This window comes from Phoenix dactylifera, chromosome 14 (genome assembly GCF_009389715.1).
Source record: "Phoenix dactylifera cultivar Barhee BC4 chromosome 14, palm_55x_up_171113_PBpolish2nd_filt_p, whole genome shotgun sequence".
Classification (NCBI taxonomy): Eukaryota; Viridiplantae; Streptophyta; class Magnoliopsida; order Arecales; family Arecaceae; genus Phoenix; species Phoenix dactylifera.
Genome location: NC_052405.1, coordinates 1135463 through 1154971, shown reverse-complemented (window position 1 = coordinate 1154971; position 19509 = coordinate 1135463). Strand labels below are relative to the sequence as shown.

Sequence of the window (19509 nt, the reverse complement as noted above, 5' to 3'; positions counted from 1 at the left end):
TACATTCGATTCCAATCCTGGTAGCTAAATTGGTTTAAGCATCTCATGAGAGAATGCCATTGTTGGAATGTATGGTAACTAGGCAGCGGATGATTGCCCTGCAGAGCAGGCAAAGCAAGTTTACTTGTCGTGTTTGGAGTCTAAAGAAGTTTAGCCCAGTGCACCTAGCCCTTTAATCAAAGCAGATAAACATTCTTGTAAAAGCCTTTTTAGTTAAGTTAAGAAGCATCATTTTGGAGTTTTTCCTGATGCTAATGACTGATCTTAACAACTAGGTTGCCATTCAAAACACAAAACATAAGAATATGGGGACAGGCTTTCAGGAGCATAAAACTTTGAAATGATTTGGAACTTGTACAACCCAAAACGTTCTTTGAAGACAGATTTAAAGCATAGAAATGAAAATTACAAGAGAATTTAAGCTAAAAGCAACATGCTAATCAACCAGCTAACATGTACCGCTGAAGTTCTTTTGTAAAATGGTATTTCTTCATGCACACAGCTGATACAAAACTATGTTTCGAAGATCCTGGAAACTCTTCCACTCAATTCAAAATTTACAGATAAATCAACTTTTAATTTAGCATTCCAAGCATAGTGGCAAGTTCATACATGGTTGCACCAAGGACAGAGCAATAATTGACCTGAAGAAATACTTGAAACTCTTAATAAAAATCCCAAATACGCTGGTCCCCAAAGAAACTCTTAACAAATCTCAAATTCACAAGACCCTATAAGTTTTTCAAAGTAGATTAGGACACCACACTGCTATTTTCTCACCTTGTACAATCCTTCAACCAAAAGTTGAAAACACAAACTAACTATACGTGTATATATATATATTCATTGATCATTCAACGTTCTTATTATTTCTGCAAACTCTGTAGAGGTCGTCTGGAAGATCTGGTAATTGCCGATTTATCCAGATTATGTTTATAAGAGTGGTCCATCTTGATAACTGTTGTGTTCTCCTTACCTTTTGAACCATCCATCATAGAGTGGCATCTCGAGTTCTCAACCAACTTTATTGGTGTAGTGTTGTAAAGACCTGTTTTACTGGCCTTGTTTGCACTGGAAATCCTGGAGTTTAACAACTTCCAGCTAATTTCCTCCATCTGGTCCAGACCGCTATATCGACTTGATTCTGAAGAAACATTTAACAGTCAAATAAGTTGCAAAAGAGAAAAAAAGGAGAGAGAGAGAGAGAGAGAGAGAGAGAGAGAGAGAGAGAGAGATGATCAATAATTTAGACAATTCACCTTCAGACTCCAAGGCATCACTCTTATGCCCAATTCCATATTCTACAGGAGAACAGTCAGCAGGAGTTCCACCTGTAAATCCCACTGGTCCTTGAGAGTTAATTTTGCAATCCTGCTGAGACAAACCAACCAAATCTACAGTTTCTACCATAGACATTCCAAAATCCTCAGAATTTTCTTCATGTTTGAACTGTTTTGCCACTTCTGTATCACAGGAATTAACAATTTCAAAATCAGTCAAATTCAATTTGGCAGTCTCATCCGGCAAAACTGATACACCTTCAGCTAAACTCAAGATTTCCTTGGACTTTGATTCCTCCACTGAGACAATTTCTGCTGCCTCAATAATAGATGTCTTTCCAGCAACTTCATCGGCAAATGTATTCTCCCACTCTTCAGATTCTGCAGAAATAAAAGGACCACAAGCTTTCATTCGGAAACTCTCTGTGCAACTCTCCAGCACGGACGCTCCTTGTACCATAGGCAATGATCCATCTTGAACTTTTGTTTCTCTTGTTGCACTAGTAAGTTCAATACAATCTAAAATGGATGCCTTTTCATCAACCCCAGTTCCACCAATCAATGGAGACACATGATTCAAGGTTTCTACCCTCTCTTGGTCCTCATGCCCATCGGTAGCATAATTTTCTGAAAAATTGCCTTCAGTTAATACAGCATGGCAAAAGTCGTCTGGTTTCGCACCTGCTATCCAACAGAAGCCAGTAAGTTTCAGCAGATAAATAAAGATATAACAAAGAAAACAGCAACACTAACCTTCATATTTGTCAATAATATCATCCTCTTGACATGATTTTTTTTGTTCATCTAGTTGCATAGAAACTGGAAAACCATTACAGTCAGACTACTTTAGTCCAGGAATAGGAAATACCAACAAAATCATAAATGAAACAGAAAAGGGGCACCAACAACATAACCTCTACTCACCTTGACACCCCAATCTATCAACAGGCTCAGAATAAGCATTACCCGATACGGTTCCTACCACGTAAGAATTTTCACAGCCAAGGGCCTCTGAGCTTGCATGCAGACCCCCATTATTTTCCACAGTATCTGCTTGCCCTCCAAATTCTTTTTGGACCAGAACATCTGACAAGAGTGGCATAGCCTCTATCTCTTCTCTCTTCCCTGATGCTTTATTTTCATCAGCTGCCATTATGTCCATGGAATTTTTACTTTCATGCTCAAAATTTTCTTCATCAGATTGACTCCCACAAAAAGCAGCCCAAGCATTGTCATTCATGACAAATGACACTTCACTTTCCATCCGAAATAGGTCCTTTAAAAATATTAACTTTGCACCTGGTGCATCCCAAATATCTTTAGATTTGGATTCACTCGATACGCCAACAAATGGAGCCGTATTCGAGCTGCTAAATTTCCCTGCAATTTTTAAACAACAATTAATTTAGTCCAAACTGTCTTTACCATATGTCAGGTTAAACCTAAAGTGCAAAGATATCCGAAGTATTTCATTTTAAGGAAAATAAATGTCTAATTAGAGAAAAGGCAAAAGAGTCCAACTGTGCAAAATATCTGAACATACCTTCTGAAGAAGTTGCTTTCACCTTCTCTTTATCTTGTTTGCATAATTTGCAACTTAAATGACTTGTTGATGTACCCGTCTGATCTCTATTCCCACTTATGTCAGCATCTTCAGAACACCCATAGTCCAACTTAAGTCCCAGGGTTTTCAAATACTTGCTCCCATTATCATCATCATGATCCTTTAAGGCAAACTGACCATTTAAAGCTGCCTTATCATTCTTTGAATTGTAACAAAGACTTTCACCAGAGTTGATACGATATGGTTTTGCTTCGTCTAAAGCACCATTCTTGCAAACAATTTCAGTGAAGCCAACTTGATCCAGAGCATCATTGGGTGAAATTTCTTTGTCATCCTGAGTGATTAGGTCTTTTGAGCCAATTAAAAGTCTCATGATGAATGAAGCTTCATCAACTTCACTTTTCAATGCACTAAGAACTTCATAAGCCCTCTTTGTGATAGGCAACTTGCCACTGTTATGTAGACCATGCTCTGACTTTTCCAATGTATATTCAAGAATTGGTGGAGTTATGGAAATCAAAGTTCCTCCTGCCCCACTGTTGTGAACATTTTCAGCAGAGAAAATGTCATCAACTTCGTTGCAGTTAATGCAATTTAATTTTGCATCCAGTTTCTCTTCTACATCCTCATCCTTGAAGGCTTCATTGCCTTCGAGAACCCTCCAGTCAAACTTTCTCACCAAAATTTTAGATGCCTCCTTTTGATCAATTCTCTCAACATTTTGCTTGTAAGAAAAGGGCCCTTCCTCAGTGCACAAAGCTTCCACTGATCCCAGGTGTTCTGGAGAGAGTATCATTTCTTTGCATGAAGCTGACTCTAACAATTTTGATATCAGTACAAGATGAATAGTAGAGTTTCAAAAAAAATGCCTCAAGAACCTAATAAGCTAAACAGAAAAAAATTACATCAAACTTGCAGGTGCTCCTGCATATGCTATTAACGATAGCCCATTTCAGTACCTAAGACATCATGATCAGAAATGGAACAAGCATGCAAAAGCTAAGTCATGCACAAAAAGGTTCGACTGCACATCTGAAGGGGATTAAAAGTACAGTATCAAAATATAATTCTGATTTGTAAATCAAATATAGCTATGATACCCCAATATTTGTCTACAATTTCAAAAATGTGCTTGGATAATAAAACTTTCACATGCAAGGAACAGAATCAGTGAACCCACGCTTATTAGTTGAAAAGTAGTAAAGACGGCAGTTTGACACTTTCAGTTTGGCTTGGAAAATGAGACTGAACTATAAATGCTCTAACAATGCTAGTCATATTAATGCATGTTTACAAGTTGCTGCAGATTGCATATTTCTAAATTGAATTCCTTCATAATGCTGAAGGGTAGGGATAAAGTGGTGGATGTGAAACATTACACAGTATCTAGATGAAGGATAAATGCAAGAACAGATGAATTAGTTTGCAAAGAGGTAACTGGGTGGGACATAAGAAGGATATGTGTGCATAAACAGCACATAGAAGTTACGAAAAGACATGCATCCAGTAGCATAACAAGCATAAAAGGCTGTGGTGGCATTAAAAATGTATTTCCAATGACCATGGGCTTCATATTGGAGCTCAAGATAAGCTAGTAATCAAGATAAGCTAACATCGCATAAGTGATTTGCTGGTGAAATAGTATATATGGACAAGAAGAGGATGAGAATAAACACTGAATTGAATTTATGGTGGAAAGCTTTAAAGGATAAGATTTTGAAAATCAATAAAACAAAAATTCAATATATGGAATGGAATTTAAGCAACATGAGATATGAAGTTGAGGCCTTGGTCAAGTTGTAAACAGAAAAATACCAGAGTAATCAATTTCATTACCTAGAATTATTGCATAAAATGACGAAAAGATAGATGACTAATATATGATATAATTAAAGCTAATTTGAAGAAGTTGAGAGGTCTTTCTAGGGTCTTATGTGATTCAAAACCTTGGTAGACACTGAAGGGAAAATTAGTAGAATGATAATGAAGCGTGTTAAGTTGTCTACCTCGATATATTGGGGAATAAAAAGGTCAAAGACAACCAAAATGAGGATAGGACAATTAAGATATTCAAATGGAAGTATGTCAATGCACAATGTACAGTTAAAAGAGCTCCAATATGAAGGGACACTTAACATATACTTAGAAAAAGAGTTATAAAGATAAGAAAAGACCTAAAATAACATCTATGGAAGTTGTGAAAAGGGATAAGAAAAGAATGAAATAACATCAGGGGTAACTTTAAACAAAAATGCTTAGTATCAAGATTCATAAAGCCTACACCTAGTATTTGGAATGAAGCTTGATGCTTACATATGGTAATGGTAAAATTCTGAAACAATGACTGTTATTCAGTGAAAGGCAACATTTACAGATGATACAATCTTCACCCTTCTCCATGCAGAATCTTAGGCATTATACGTTAATCCTACATGTGGCATGCTGAACAGGTTTCATAAACCAAAAACTTCAAATATACAAGGGGGATTGGTTTTCAAATGATGCTATAGCATTAATAAAAGACGCATGAAATTCATCAGTAAGATCACAAACCCCTTTTTAAGACAACAGCTCACCTGGTTTATGAACCACTTCTCCATCAAATTTATTGGAAGGTGCAGTGTTCTCTTTATTCCCTACAGATTCTTTAAGTTCACCCTCATCGCCCACTATGCCATCTAATATATCCAATCTGGCTTTCTGAACTGCATGCTCGTCCCTCAAACCACCACTTCTTCCAGAATCAATGTTAATAATTTTTGTTAAAGAATCAGTGGACACCTGATGTACATGCAATGTTCTTGTCTGGTTATTGCTCATGTCCACAGTCTCACCAGCATCAACAACATCTCTCTCCTCCAAGATGGTCTGAACAAACACACTTTCATTAGAAGCAACCCCTTTATCATCACTGGCATGCCCACATACAACAGTTTCATTTGTTTCTTGAAGTTCAACTTTACATAACTCTAAATTACTCTGCTCAGGAAGAACTTTGCACGAAAAAGAATTCCACAATTGTGACTGATTATCCTCCATTAAATCTTCTTTGAATTTGTCTAAAACCTCACATTCTCCAGGTGCCGACTTGTGACTACAAATGTCTGAAGAAACAGCCCCACAAGTTCCCCCTCTATTTTTGAAATCCTTTAGATTGTCTGGTAAATGTTCTCCAGTTTCAGTCTCTGTAGATGCAGGCAGAAGCTTGAGGTTAACAAAAGATAAACAATTGATAAGACTAGATAATCAATCATAACTAATGCTAGTAACCATAGAGCATACTTGGAATATCCACAACTAGTAGAAAAAGGACAATATGGGACATACCCTGAAAACAATCCTTAAACAAGGGCGAATTACCATCTAAAAGATAAATTTTTCTGCCGCTTATACCATCACAACGCCTACTATAAGATAGGCCATTCAGCATGGCATTCCTAGCCACTCCGCCAGACCCCATCTTGATTCTAGAGTCTGTCTGCAGGTTCGATAAGTCTTTCCCATTACTATCTGTCACCACAGACAAAATCAAATAACTTTCAACTGCAAAAGCTTGATAATCATCAAAAAAGGAAAAAGAGAGAGAGAAAAAAAGAATGGAGAGAAAAAAAAAAAAGAATGACCAAGTATATTGAACAAGCTATGGCATCTATAAACATAACCATCACTAATGGACTATGATCGAACAGAAATAATTAGCACAATCACAGAACGGTTTCTACAATATCTTACCAAAACCACAAATTGGTGAGTGACCATCAATATGAGAACCTGCTTCAATAGCATCATAGACATGCTCCTGCTTAGCAGCTTCAGGTTCTTCATTGTGAATCCAGGAAGAAGATTCAGTGGCAGCGACTATTGAAGGATCTTCTGGACAAGTGGAGGGCAGTATAACTCCACCAAAGCCTCTTGCTTCATTTCTTTTGTTGCTATTCTCACAGTGAAACACATCAACAGGATTTTCATTGTTATCAGCCACAGTAGTAGAAGCAGGAGATTTCAAATCTGTAGCTTGAAGAATATCTAAAACTTTGTCTTGCTTTCTATATATGCCGCCATCATCCAATGACAGAATGGCATCGTTGTTGTCTGCATTTAAGTTCCCCTGTGAAGCAGAATCTCTCACACTTTCCACCTGCACCACAGCTTCAACATTTGAATGCCCAGATCTTTGTGAAAGTAAATCTGAGATTTCACTTCGAATTTCCATAACCTTGGAGCAAGAAAGTTCTTTATCCAAACCAATCTCCAAGGCTTCTTCTTGTTCCTCAGATATAATAGAATCGACCTGAATAGCGACTTGTTCTTCATTTTTTGCAAGTAGATGGCCATCAAAAGATGTTTTGGACTTTTCTTTCACCTCCTGAAGTTTTTCTTTTATTCCGCATGACACTTCAACAAGCTTGGAGAGGGATAACTCTTTATATTTAGCTATCTGCTCTACAGAGTCAGAGTCCATAACATTGCTAGAAGAGCCAGATTGCATACCATCGGAATCACCCTTTGGAAATTCCCCGTATGATATCCTAACTTCATCAGAGCATACATTAAGAGGAATACTCTCGTTGGGAAAAGATTGTCTAATTTCATCTTTAAAGTTTTCCTGAAAATTACTCTCCCCAGATTGAAAACCAACTTTTCCCGAATTAATGAATAAACTGAAATTTGTAGAATTATCTTTACCTTCATCAACAGCAGTTTCACATATGTGGGGATCATTAGGCTTAGCAACAGTTTCACAACATTGTTTCACATCATCAGATTCATCGGGTGTTGATTGAGCATTTAGAGTGGTATCTTCAGCTGCCCTACAATTTACCATCTCATTTCTGCAGATTTTTTGCTGGTTCAACATATCTTCCGAATCACTACCAGCAACAACAGTTGAAAGCTGAATGGTCCTTTCTGTAGAACAATTTTGCCATAAGGTAATTTCAGGACTATGACATTCTTTCATAACAAAATTAACTGCAAAGATACTACAAAAGGTGAAAGTCTAGCAAATTATCATACCAAAAGGAAAAAGTAATGCAAGTTATACTGTATCTAAGCTTACCCTGGTTGTCGCTAGTATCAACCAGCAAGAAATTATCAACTTGAGAAGCCATTTTGCTAACATCATGAACTTCAACTGGCATACCAGGTGTTTTAAGATTAAGATCAATCACTGAAGAATCTCCTTCGACAATGGCTGCTGAAAGCACTTCAGGATGATTGCAAGACAAAAGTTCATCAGTAATCTTTGCTACTTCATTGCCTCCATTGTTATCTTCACGGTTAGTTGCCCCACGAAAACTGCTGCTGCAATCCTCCATCACAGTATATCCACTAAATTTTGCCTCCATGACCTGAAGTCCAACTGTTTGAATTTCAGCATGCTTCTCATGCTTCTGTTTCTCATCAGCTAATGTTACAGGAACAGTGTCCGAACATGCAGCGTGAACCCCAGTTTTGCAATCAGGAACAGAAGCTTCTGAACCTGGTTTTCCCAGAATCTGACCTCTTTGCTGCTTCTGCAAATTCTTCCCTCTATTTATTTCATCATCCACTGATTTCTCACCTTCAAGTAGGGAAATCTCAAGTTCAGGTTTGTTCTGCTTCTGCAACTTATTCATTCCATTGGTTTCATTATCTAACAGATTCCTGCCAACAGGAAGGGAAATCTCATGATCAGGCATGCTGAATTCTGAAGCATTGCATCTTAAATGCCTTAGACCTTCTTCAGGTTGTGACCCCATTTGGGATTCCTCTTGAGATTCTGGTGCTTGAAGTGAAGTTTCAATTTCATTGCTAGGAGCAGCACTTTTCATCATTCCCCTTCTTGTTCGTATGTGCCTTTCTTGCTTCACTGGTTCATTTTTCTGGACTATTCCAACATCATTAGTCTCATGATCCAGGATTCTGTGCACCGAAGAACTACGTGTTGATCTCCTGGGAGGTTCTTTATGCTCGCAGAGATTTCCTCTATTGACTCTTTTAGCTGCAGTTTCATTTGACATGCTCCTATCAGGTACAGAGGATGCAAGATCTCTTCCATTAGGAGCATTCTTTCTTCTTTTCTTACTCGAAATCTTCCCAGCTACTGCAACACATTCATCTTTCAGTTCCCTACATGCCGGCAAGGAGGTTCCAAGTCCTGACTCCTCATTACCCCTTGAAACATTATGCCTTGATCTCTTTAAAGCTTCTCCGATCAGAGGGGCCATCTCTGTTTCCTCTGCAACTTGCTTTTCAGCTTTATTCACAACTGTAACTGAAACTTGCAAAGATTCATTTCTCATGTTCTTTGGCCTGATCGTTTTAGCAACTGCATCACCTTTGGATTTACCTTCCTCTAAATTATGATCGAGCGCTCTAATGCGTTTTGATCTCCTCAAAGGAGGATCCTCACAAGAAGGAACCATCTCACTTCCATTATAAGCATAAATTTCTTCCGCAGAGACTGCACCGCGCGAATGTTTAGGACAAGATTTCCCTCTGAAAACTTCATCATTCTCCACTTCCTTAGCTATGGTGGCTTCTTGAAACAAAGGAGCTATTGAAGCTTGATTTTTGTCTTTGGCAGTTCTCTTTGTCTGGGCTCTCCTAGGTTTTGAATCTCGCACTAACCCTTCATCTCCTTTGACCACAACCACCCTGTTCCTCAAGGTTCTGGTTGTTGGCACATCACGAGACAGTTCCGTCTCTGCCTTCCTTTCATTCCTTTTATCTGGACTCAGCAACTTCACTACTTGAGGTGGCTCGTCATTCTGGCAAACAGCTTCCATGCGCTTTCTCCCTTTCTTCTTTTCCACACCAGGGGACCACATTACCATAACTGCAAGCGATCGAGACCGTGTATTTCTTGCTGGAACTTCAACCGCTTCATCTTCCTCAAGGGCCTTTACTGGCCTGAAAGCAATATCAGACCTCCGACAACTGAACTTCCTCTTCTTTGGAGAGTATTTCCCATCTGATTTCCTCTGTAACTCATCGAATTCAAGCTTATCTTCCTCTAAAGAGAAGCTGACTTTCTTTGAAACCCCCCGCGCTCTTCCAACATCCTCCCCGCTGCTTCCACCTGAGCCCTTCAGGCAGCCCTTGGGCTTCATCTCCTCACATTTATGTTCCTTCTTCTAATTATTAAAGAAAACAGAAAAAAGAAATCAGGTATAGATATTCCACAAACATATAAAAAAAAAAGTGTACGAAACTTATATAATCTCGGCCCGCGTAAATTTCCATAAAGAAAGATCTAAAACAAGAAGCAAGAAGAGAAAAGAAAGTGGATAGATAGGTAGTACCTGGAGAAGGGAAGCGAGGCTCTCAGCCATGTTCAAATTGGTGGAATTTGCCGGCAACCCATGCTTCTTGCACAGCGCCTGGAGCTCTTTCCTCTTCATGCTCTTGAAATCTAACTCCATCTCCATGGAATTTAAGGAAAAGAACCAAAGAAAAGCAAACCGATTGGAATTAAACGAAATCCTTCATCAGACGAAGGGGGAGAAGAAATCCTCGTCCGATTTCTGTGACATCCATGGGAGTTCTTTGTTGTTTGGTAAAAAGAGAAGGGGTGGCGAGGCGCGAGAGTGAGAGAGCGTTGAAGGCTCGTTTGAATTTTTTTGAATTTGAAGCGAATTCGGTTGCCCGTGCTTTTCCCGCGCAGCGAAAAGAAAGGAACCACCACGTGGCTCCATCGGGTTTGTCGACTTCGAACTTTACCGTTGGGACGTGTTTTATATAATTGAGCGTTGGATCGAGCACGTGAGGGGTCTGATTGTCAGGACTTAGGATTCCAATGCGACCGCTGGGTTTTATCCAAACGGACGCCCGCACAGAATTTAATACGCAATTTAAGATTTCTCAGCCTCAGGCCCACCCTTGCAGTCCACCTGGTATGACTTGTATCGTATAACGAATAGCTAGATAAATTGATAGACAGGCTCATTAAAATAAAGATGAGACTACACAAATAAACGTTAATTTAAGCGAAAAAATAATTCCAAAAATACAGAATCTATAGTGTTGAGTTGTATACTTGTATGCTCCATAGATATGTAATATGTGCACCAGGTGTGTAAAAAATGAATAATAAATTAAAGTGCTATGTTACAATGCATGATGAATGAAAGATTCACTTTAGCGATCATGATATATATACCTTAAAATAATAATTTGGATGCAACGAATTTAATAATTTGGTCATAGAAAAATATGATATCATGCTACTAAAATCATCTATTTCATGCCCACTTTTGTTTAGGTCAAAACCACACAACTTAGTAAGTTTTAGTTTCTAAATACTCTTAGGGCGTAAATCATATATTCTCTGGATGGATGCCAAGCCAAATATTGAAATAGAGGTGGGATTGAATTTATACATAGATTGAATCTTCAATTTGAATGACTCATCATTAGCTTTGAATTGTTAAATCTTTAACTGAATAATTAATGTTTAGCGTCTAGTCCAGCTTATCAAACAAAATGTCTCAGAGAAACTTTTGTATGAGATATTAATAAAAATCCTCGTGTCTTACGTTGTTTCTTGTTCTTCACAAACATGATTCAGCATCTAGCATGGTTTTAAATAACCCGAACTAAAACCAACTCCATTAAACAATTAGATAATATTAGGATGTACTGACAAATAGTATTATGTATGTCCATATGTATGTACTGAAAAAAAATAATATTAGAATATTACGTAATTAAATAATTAGTTCAATAACATTATAATAAAATCACCATAAATATCATCATGGTCCAAAGCCATGTTCATATAGCGACAAGAATTAACAATAGAATTTATCAGATGAAGAAATAATGAAAAGAAGCTACCTCAAACAAACTAAGCATCCGTTTGGTTTGTTAGAAGAATTTTTCTTCATCGAAAATTTGTTTCTAAAAAGTTAATGCCTATGTGGAAAAAAAAAATTGTATGTTTGATTTACAATGAAAAATTGGTATATTTCAGAATTGCTTATATTTGGCTAAGTTTTTTTTTTTTTGAGAAAGTTGTATAAAATACCGTTATGCTCTTAACAAAGAAAAAGATCTTATCCTATCCTATCTAAAAGCTTATGAGCACTTTTGGAAAGAAAAAAAAATCTTCCAAATCTTCATAAAAATTTTACTTTTATCATGAAATATGAAAATCTTATTCATATAAAAAAGTTACTTTCTCATCTGAAAGCTCCAACCAAACATGAAGGAATTCCCCCTTTTGTCCAAGGTCAAAGTAGTTTCTAATCTTAATGCTAGTAGTTTCCAAAAAGTCTTTCTTCTAAGTTACCAAGAAATGTTCGAACTAGAGGGAGCGAATAGTTGCTGAACTATAATGCTTGAGACTTCCACAGTCTTTCAATACTTTATATGAAAATTCTCATGATGCTTGCATGTCTCAAATTATATAACTGCGTCCGTTTACCCCACGAACACCAATGTATAAAATGTTTCTATTTGCAGTGCTTTGTTTCTATTCCCCTTCATTTCTTTTTTTTCCTGCGTGTTCCCTTTGGTTCATGGATGGAACAGTGCCTAGATAATCAGCGTCTACGCAAGCTTAGAAACTGGATTCCTATGAATAAAACCATTTTGGATCAACCTTTAGAATGCGAGGAAGATACAGTTCATAAAAAGAAGTTATTCAACTTCATTTTGGGTATGCTGATGTCAAAATCAACTTCAACTTCAAATAACTTATATCCTATATGCATCATGGCAACAATGCAATTTTGGTGCAATAGACCAAGTTACTGAAAAGCCATATTAGCTAAGCTCTTAATTTAACAATCGTTAAAGAGCTCCATAGTCCATAGCAGCAAGAATAATTTCTAAACCCTCAACGTCAGAGCAAATTTAGAGCATGCTTCCTTACATTACTGACAACCAATCCAATGGATATCTAATTTGACTAAAAGAAACAAGGAAAAAAAAACTCTTTAAAATGCAAAAGGTTAAGGAGATCAGTGCTCCAGGTGGAAAACATATTGTGTTAAACGCTGTAGTTTGCTGGGGTCTAGTTTCTGCTCTGTGGTGATCTTTGGCTTCCTAACAGTCAGCATCTGAGAAGATGAATCCAATGTCCAACCTTGCTGCAGTGCATCTGAATGTACCAGCCACATAAATGGCAAAAGATATCAGTATAAGTAAATATAAAAGCTTCACTCTTATGGCACTTCAAATAATTAGCTGCATAGAGAAAGGTGTTCTGATGATTTGATATGACATACAAGGATAGAAAATCAAAATGGCATGAAGTCGTCATCTATGAAGTTTCAGAATATGGTGGTGCATAAAGCTTTCCAAAGTCCCAAACATAAGGCATGGTATATGAAATATCCAGATTTGTTGGGTTGGAGGTGTTTTGTCTCTAATCTCCTATTATTAGGGGTGTCAGTCCTTGAACCCACCACAAACCCAATTGGAAATTACCAGGTTTGGCTTTGCCATAAACAGGATCTGTCATAGACTCATAAACTGGTCAACATGAGTCTTGACCTCCTTTATTACTGCTCAGTAGAGTCTTGACCTATCTGAGCCAGTGTGACTCAGTTGTTGAGTTGGGCCAACATGATCACAACCCACACCTATCTATAACTCAAAACCTGTTTACCTCTATGTTTTATCAGGTTACACTATCAAATCAAGTTATGCAGTGTCAGGTTAACAGGTTGTGTGCCATCATAGACCAAACCCAACTCGACCTGTTCATTAAACAGGTTACTTAGGTCAGATCAGGTTACCATTTTAATAGACAGGTTAGTTTTGGGCACCAATTTTGACCTGTTTATTAAATGAGTCATGTTCAATTGACAATTCTCCTAAAATAGTACCTCTCTCAAAATGAACCTGACTCAGCATTGCCACCCCCACTCATTTGACCCTTGCTCTCCCCACTCTTATTCTACCTCAACTTAGCAGGCTAACAGCCATTTTCTAGTTACAGATCAATTGCTTTGCTATCTTATACTGGCATGGCATATTATAGCATTCATAGAACAGTTTGGTGATGCCCGGATACAAGGATAGCAAATCAGAGAATCATGCATCCAATCTCAAAGTAAAAAGTGGCTGGTGGCAGCATTGAGGAGGGCGTCATGAAGGGGAGTTGGAAAGAATAGAAAATGGATGATACAAACAGACGAAACACCTGCCTGATCTTTATAAATTCAGGCATTTACAAGCCACAATTTTAAACTTCGCATCACAGTAGAGCTCAGAAATTTGAACTTTGGATAACACATCACAGCTTTTTTTTTTTCCATAGGAGATTTGTTGACTAGATACTGCCATGAATATTAAGAAAATTTACAGCCCTGAGTACTAAAATTTTATTGTGTCCTAACTATCGATTAAGTAACTTTGAGGTTATTAACTCATAAGCTAATACAGAACAAATCTAAAAAGGCATTTCTTAAGCACTCAATCAAACTATCTCAATATGATCTGTCTTCATAATTTCAAACTGAATTGCTAAGTAGAAGATTGACAATAGATGATATTGGAAGTGTTTAATTACTTCCAATGTGTTTAATTACTTCCAATAAGTTTGCTAGCTGAAAAGAAAAAAGAAAAACATGTCATATCTATAACTTTCTTACAGATAAATATAAACCATCTTAGTAGAAAGAGCAAAAGAAAGTCATTCCTATCCATCCCAATAAAAATATACTAGCATTAAGTGACAATAAAATATTGATTACCCTATACAACAAAATATATTTGCACATATTTCAATATTATGAAACACAGCATTATGTAAAACTACTTTTCAGATCTCTCTCTCTCTCTCTCTCTCTCTCTCTCTCTCTCTCTCTCTCTCGCACACCTGCTTGCTAAATTGCTTACTCTCTCGGGAGATTAGTCATAAACCCCTAGTAAGTAAATAACGTGACTATCATTTATGTGGGACCTTGGAATTAATGGATGAATGAATTTTGTTATGGAGACGGAGAGATTAGTCATGATCCACTAGGAAGTAAATAATGTGACTATCATTTATATGGGACCTTGGAATTAATGGATGAATGAATTTTGATATGGAGAAATCTGTTCTGAGAAGATATGAGAAAGAAAGAACTTACCAAACCTACATTAACATGGTCTGAGTTCTAGTATGCATGATGTTATGCAAAACTCCAGGGCAAATAAGAGTTTGACTCAGCAGTGTTAACAGAGAAAGTCCGACCTCCCCACTCACCACCCACCCCCCCTCCAAAAAAAAAAGAAAAAAAACTCAAAACCAAACAATCACAACGATGAGAACAATTGTAATCAATCATACAGTTAATGAAAAACTCTTGATCCAGTTTTTTCAATAATTGATGGATTAAACAGTAATGTTTAATTAGTGATGGCAGAAACGCTGATAAATTGAAACAGTAATTAAACATGTCAGATAAGATGTCGGTTTGGGTAATCAATATCGTAACACAATCACATCAGCAGCACATAGGAACGAGCTGTAAAACACGACCATATTCAGAATTGCAATGTTTTGTTGTTTACATTTTCAGGAAGAAAAGTTGCAAATGTCAATCGAAAAGGAGTCAATTCATAAGGGCAAAAGGATTTAGAAACATACAGTTTGTGGCATCATCCTCACTCATTCCCATAAAATGAGCCACATCAGCAACAGCAATTGTTGAATAAGCAGAAGTTAACAGCTGAAACATTTTGTTTGTACAGTTCTCTGCACCATCAAGTATCCAGAAATCATTCAATATATTTTGTAAAAACCTAAAAACTTGTGGTTAAAGACATAAGTCAGTGAATCATAAAGGAAATCAAGGAAATATTTCACACAAAAAGCATATAATATAAACATGAGCATGTGTATGACAGAATCTCATCTTGTCTCTCCCCTTGCGTGTGAATTTGCTTCCTTAACCTACCAAAGCAGATAACCTTATTTATGCTCTACCATGTTGATACCAGTGGCTAGAGAGACCAGCATTTGAAATACGCTGAGAACCTGCAACTGCAGGTAGTGTAGGGTGTGTACATCTATGATTATTCTTGTTACCACTCCAACGAATAGGTACCATCTTACTGCAACTTTATTGGAAGCTTCTCCAATTGGGAAGCAAAAAAGTCAGCCCCCTGTGGTCCCTCACAACCTTGAGATGATAGATTAGGCAGTCTGAAAAAGAACTTCTACTGATATTGGGCTTTTGGTTGCTCGAGAGAGTGGATGCAAGTTTTGAATGCAAACAACACTAAAAAAATGCTGGAAGTTAACATCCTCTAACAGTGCAAGAAACTGCAAAATAACATTCGCTTGACCTTGATAATCACAGAACATGCTAGAGAGCCATGCCAAAAATCATTTTCAGAAATTGTTTTTTTCTCCTTCCAACTTGAAATATCATCACTTATATGATCCCAAAGTACATAATTTTACTCCCTTCCGAACTGTGACCACTTAAGCCTTATTGTTGCATAAATAAGACAATAGCAAAAGAAAGTGAGGCATGTATGCTTCATGTTTTAATGTGTATTCGCATCAAAAATTTCTCCGAGATGACTATGCCTTGGGAGGGGGAAAATCATTCCTGAGTGGAGGGGCCAACAACTCTGATGATAACAATATGCCATAGTCATGATGACTCGACCCAAAAATTGGGGCCTCCCCCAATCTGCTGCACATTTGCTGAGCATCTCAGTCAGTCACCCTCCACCTTGCCCTCACCTTATTTTGCTAGTTTCATCGCACATTGAACTCACAAGTCTTATCACCTCCAAAGCATATGTGTGAACCCTCTCTTTTTTTAAGTTTTTGATATCTTGTTTTGGAAAGCAACTTGTGTATCCTATTCCAAGTGTTCTATATAATTCAAATATAAAATTACGAATATGTATGATCATTTGGATAAGTATAATAGTCTAACACTGACAGCTATGTTATGCTAGTACTCCAAGCCACCAATCAAGTATCCCAATTGCAAGATTATATTGAAAGGAATTGTAACTAAGGATGGTGTATCTCATAGTTCCACAAAAGTAGAGTTGGACTTTGTACAAAAGTGAAAAGAGGTTATAATTCCAATCATGTATTCATCTTTCCCCGAATAAGAATGCTATCATTTATATATAACTGCTATTTATCTAAATATACTTTTTAGATATTTAAATTTACATTTACAAAGGGACTGACGAAAAAAAATATAATACAGGCAATAAACAAACAGTCGTGCAGGTACTCATGTTTTGAGATTATCACCAATTGTCACCAGGACAAAAAATGCCAAGTGCTGCATGCTATTGTTGGTATACGATCAACTACCGGTGGTCCATTATATAAAAGTACAGGATAGGATCAGTTATTGCAATGCAGCTACAAAAATCACAAAAACTCACAGTAGCCTAATGTAGGACAATCTTTTAGGCATTAAGTGTATCATATATAATCTAAGATTTAGAATGCCTGTATCTAGGGTCTATACTCTAGTCTATAAAAGTCTTGTTCAGTCTGCAGGTTATGTGTTGCAGGAAAAATATGATTTTTTTCTTCAAGAAACATCACAAATATGAAAAGAACCCTAACCAATGAACAGGAATTAATCAATATCTTAAGATGGAGATATTAAAAGAGATAGAACTTAGTAAGCAATACATGTGCTCACCTGAGAAGGCGGTGACGAGACCAACAACTTCAGGACTCCACTCAAAGCCACGAATAGCACCATAAACCCCGGCATAGTCTCGATTCCAGAGGCACTGCCCAATCTTCCAAGCGGCCACGAGCTCCGGTCGGCTCTCTTTGATCCCCTGGGGTATCGATTTCCACAAGAACCTTGCGCTGTTGCTGAACAACTCAATCATACAGTCATAACTATATCAGTACTTAGAATCAAAAAAATCCAACGAACGACGAAAATTCAAAGAAACAAGGGGCGAACTCACAGATCGTTCACATAGATGTGCCCTAGAAGATGGATCGTATAAGGCCACTCCGCTTGGAAGGCGATTCCTCTCGAGGCAAACTGATCCAATAATTCCAACAAACATCGAAATTTTCGTAATAGGGCAAGAAATCATTCGATTTTTTTCCAAAAAAAAGGTCAAAACCCTATCAAAACCCTGTGGATTTGATGGGCTTCTACCTGGAGCATGAACTCGTCGCAGATGTCTGCAATCTTCTCGTACGATTTGGAAGCGAGGGCGCTTTGGATCTGCGAGAGATCCATCGTCTCCCTTCTTCCTACTTCCCTCTCTTGGGTTTCTCCGAGAGGTCCTCTTGTCTTCTGAGTTCTGAGCTAATAAGAGGAAGCGCAGGGTCAGCACCCTCGGCACCCATCTGTCAAGTTTAATATGTTGGACTCAGAAGTAATAAAAAGATTCATCAGGGATATCTTTGCTTTTTTATCTTTTAAGTACAATGAACATGCGATTTTTTATTTTTTTTTATTTTTTTTTTTTGCTTAGAAAAAAAGAAAGAGGAGGGTGAGGATAACCTCACCCGCATAGCAACCCCCACTGGCCCCCTCCTTGCTAGAGAGTGTTCGATGCGGGTAGAACATTTTTTACTCATTCTCTCTCCATCCGTGGCAGAGCTCCACCAGCGTGGCAGCTCTATCCTCGTGTGAGTATGTCATAACAGCACCTTCTAAGTACCGGCAGACCAGATAGCGACTCCACCAGACAAATTAGGCGGAAAGGCATCCGATCTCCGTATTTAATCGACACTCGTGCGTTTCGAATCTGAGCCACTCTGGTGAAATCAAAGCTCTGTTCCCACCATGCTACTATCTCGGTGGTACATGCAATCTTTTTTCGATAAAAGAGTTGAGAAATTCAACCCCGTTGTATTTTATTGGAATATGTATCCTACGATAACAATTACCCATTGTATTCTATTGGAAATTTGGAATACACATCATTTAATCAAGATTACATGAGTAGTAGCCACTTCATGCAAAGAGGGGTCAAAGATTAAGACCTACCCAAGTTCATCATTTACAGGACCTTAGCCGCTCACAAAAGAACATCTTATGAGGCTTTGTTCAGGGGGGAGCCAGCTCGGCAGATAGAGGGAGGGTGGATTTGGAGGATGCGGATCCATCCGCGGGTGGCGCTCTTTTTTTGGAAGGTGGCCTGGGGCTGCCTTCCAACTAGGAGCGTGCTAGTCCGACGGGGCATGCGGATCTTGCAGTGTTGCGAGGTGTGCACGGTCAGTGAGGAGACTATTGGGCACGTTCTTCTGCAGTGTCCCAGGGCTAGGGAGATTTGGAGGAGGTCACCAGTCCCTCTTCCCCTGTCGGTTGTGTCGGTACAGGATCTGCTGCAGTTGGTGAGAGACTCTTTCCGGCAGCCTAGTTCTGTGGAGGTAGGGATTCTCAGAGCATACCTGTCCTACCACATCTGGTTGGACAGGAATGCGGGTTTGTTTGAGGGCAGGAGGTCCTCGCCGAGGTTGGTGATGGTTAGAGCAGTGCTTCAGGCGAGAGAGGTGATCTCATGCGCTGCTACGGGTTCTCTTGGGACGGCCGGGGACATCTGGGGCACTCGCTTCGCTATTACAGCGCCCAGGTTTGCTTTTGTTTCTTGGGTGCCCCCATCCCCTGGTTTTCTCAAGATGAATTTTGATGGTAGCGTGTCGGCAGATGGGAGGTCTGGAGGGGTTGGTTTTGTGATCAGAGACCACCGTGGCAGATTGGTTGCAGCAGGGGGCCGTCATAC

At 38.3% G+C, this 19509-nt stretch overlaps 2 protein-coding genes across 5 annotated transcripts; both read right to left on the bottom strand.

The window, feature by feature from the left end:
- Positions 1–223: 223 nt before the first annotated feature.
- On the bottom strand, positions 224–11519 carry LOC103701385. Of its 4 annotated transcripts, none has more exons than XM_039133243.1 (10): positions 10131–11519; positions 7904–9962; positions 6577–7752; positions 6205–6354; positions 5421–6029; positions 2824–3660; positions 2205–2660; positions 2034–2099; positions 1260–1961; positions 224–1144 (listed from the first exon to the last, which is right to left on the bottom strand). In XM_039133243.1, exons 1-10 carry the CDS (start codon positions 10254–10256, stop codon positions 867–869), a joined length of 6459 nt encoding a protein of 2152 aa, XP_038989171.1. In that variant the 5' UTR covers positions 10257–11519; the 3' UTR covers positions 224–866. The 4 variants fall into 4 exon arrangements, with proteins under 4 accessions (XP_038989171.1, XP_017696870.2, XP_008781645.3 ...); XM_017841381.3 differs by having other exon boundaries at positions 6172–6354; positions 10131–11516; XM_008783423.4 differs by having other exon boundaries at positions 2824–3624; positions 6172–6354; positions 10131–11516.
- A 1059-nt stretch (positions 11520–12578) lies between these two features.
- On the bottom strand, positions 12579–18129 carry LOC103701233 (COP9 signalosome complex subunit 8-like). The gene is made up of 5 exons (XM_008783226.4): positions 17934–18129; positions 17734–17813; positions 17454–17635; positions 15413–15520; positions 12579–12931 (listed from the first exon to the last, which is right to left on the bottom strand). The coding sequence occupies exons 1-5, from the start codon at positions 18015–18017 to the stop codon at positions 12792–12794; spliced, it is 594 nt and encodes a 197-aa protein (XP_008781448.1). The 5' UTR covers positions 18018–18129; the 3' UTR covers positions 12579–12791.
- Positions 18130–19509: the final 1380 nt, after the last annotated feature.

Excerpts from the sequence above, each read along its gene's own strand:
- LOC103701385 (XM_017841381.3), bottom strand. The coding sequence starts at position 10,256 with ATGGAGATGGAGTTAGATTTCAAGAGCATGAAGAGGAAAGAGCTCCAG. Across the intron at positions 9,963-10,130 it reads GCCTCGCTTCCCTTCTCCAG|AAGAAGGAACATAAATGTGA; the intron begins GTACTACCTATC and ends TTTAATAATTAG. Across the intron at positions 2,100-2,204 it reads TGATAGATTGGGGTGTCAAG|TTTCTATGCAACTAGATGAA; the intron begins GTGAGTAGAGGT and ends ATGGTTTTCCAG.
- LOC103701233 (XM_008783226.4), bottom strand. The coding sequence starts at position 18,017 with ATGGATCTCTCGCAGATCCAAAGCGCCCTCGCTTCCAAATCGTACGAG. Across the intron at positions 17,814-17,933 it reads GCGACGAGTTCATGCTCCAG|TTTGCCTCGAGAGGAATCGC; the intron begins GTAGAAGCCCAT and ends TTATTGGATCAG. Across the intron at positions 17,636-17,733 it reads CACATCTATGTGAACGATCT|CAACAGCGCAAGGTTCTTGT; the intron begins GTGAGTTCGCCC and ends TGAGTTGTTCAG.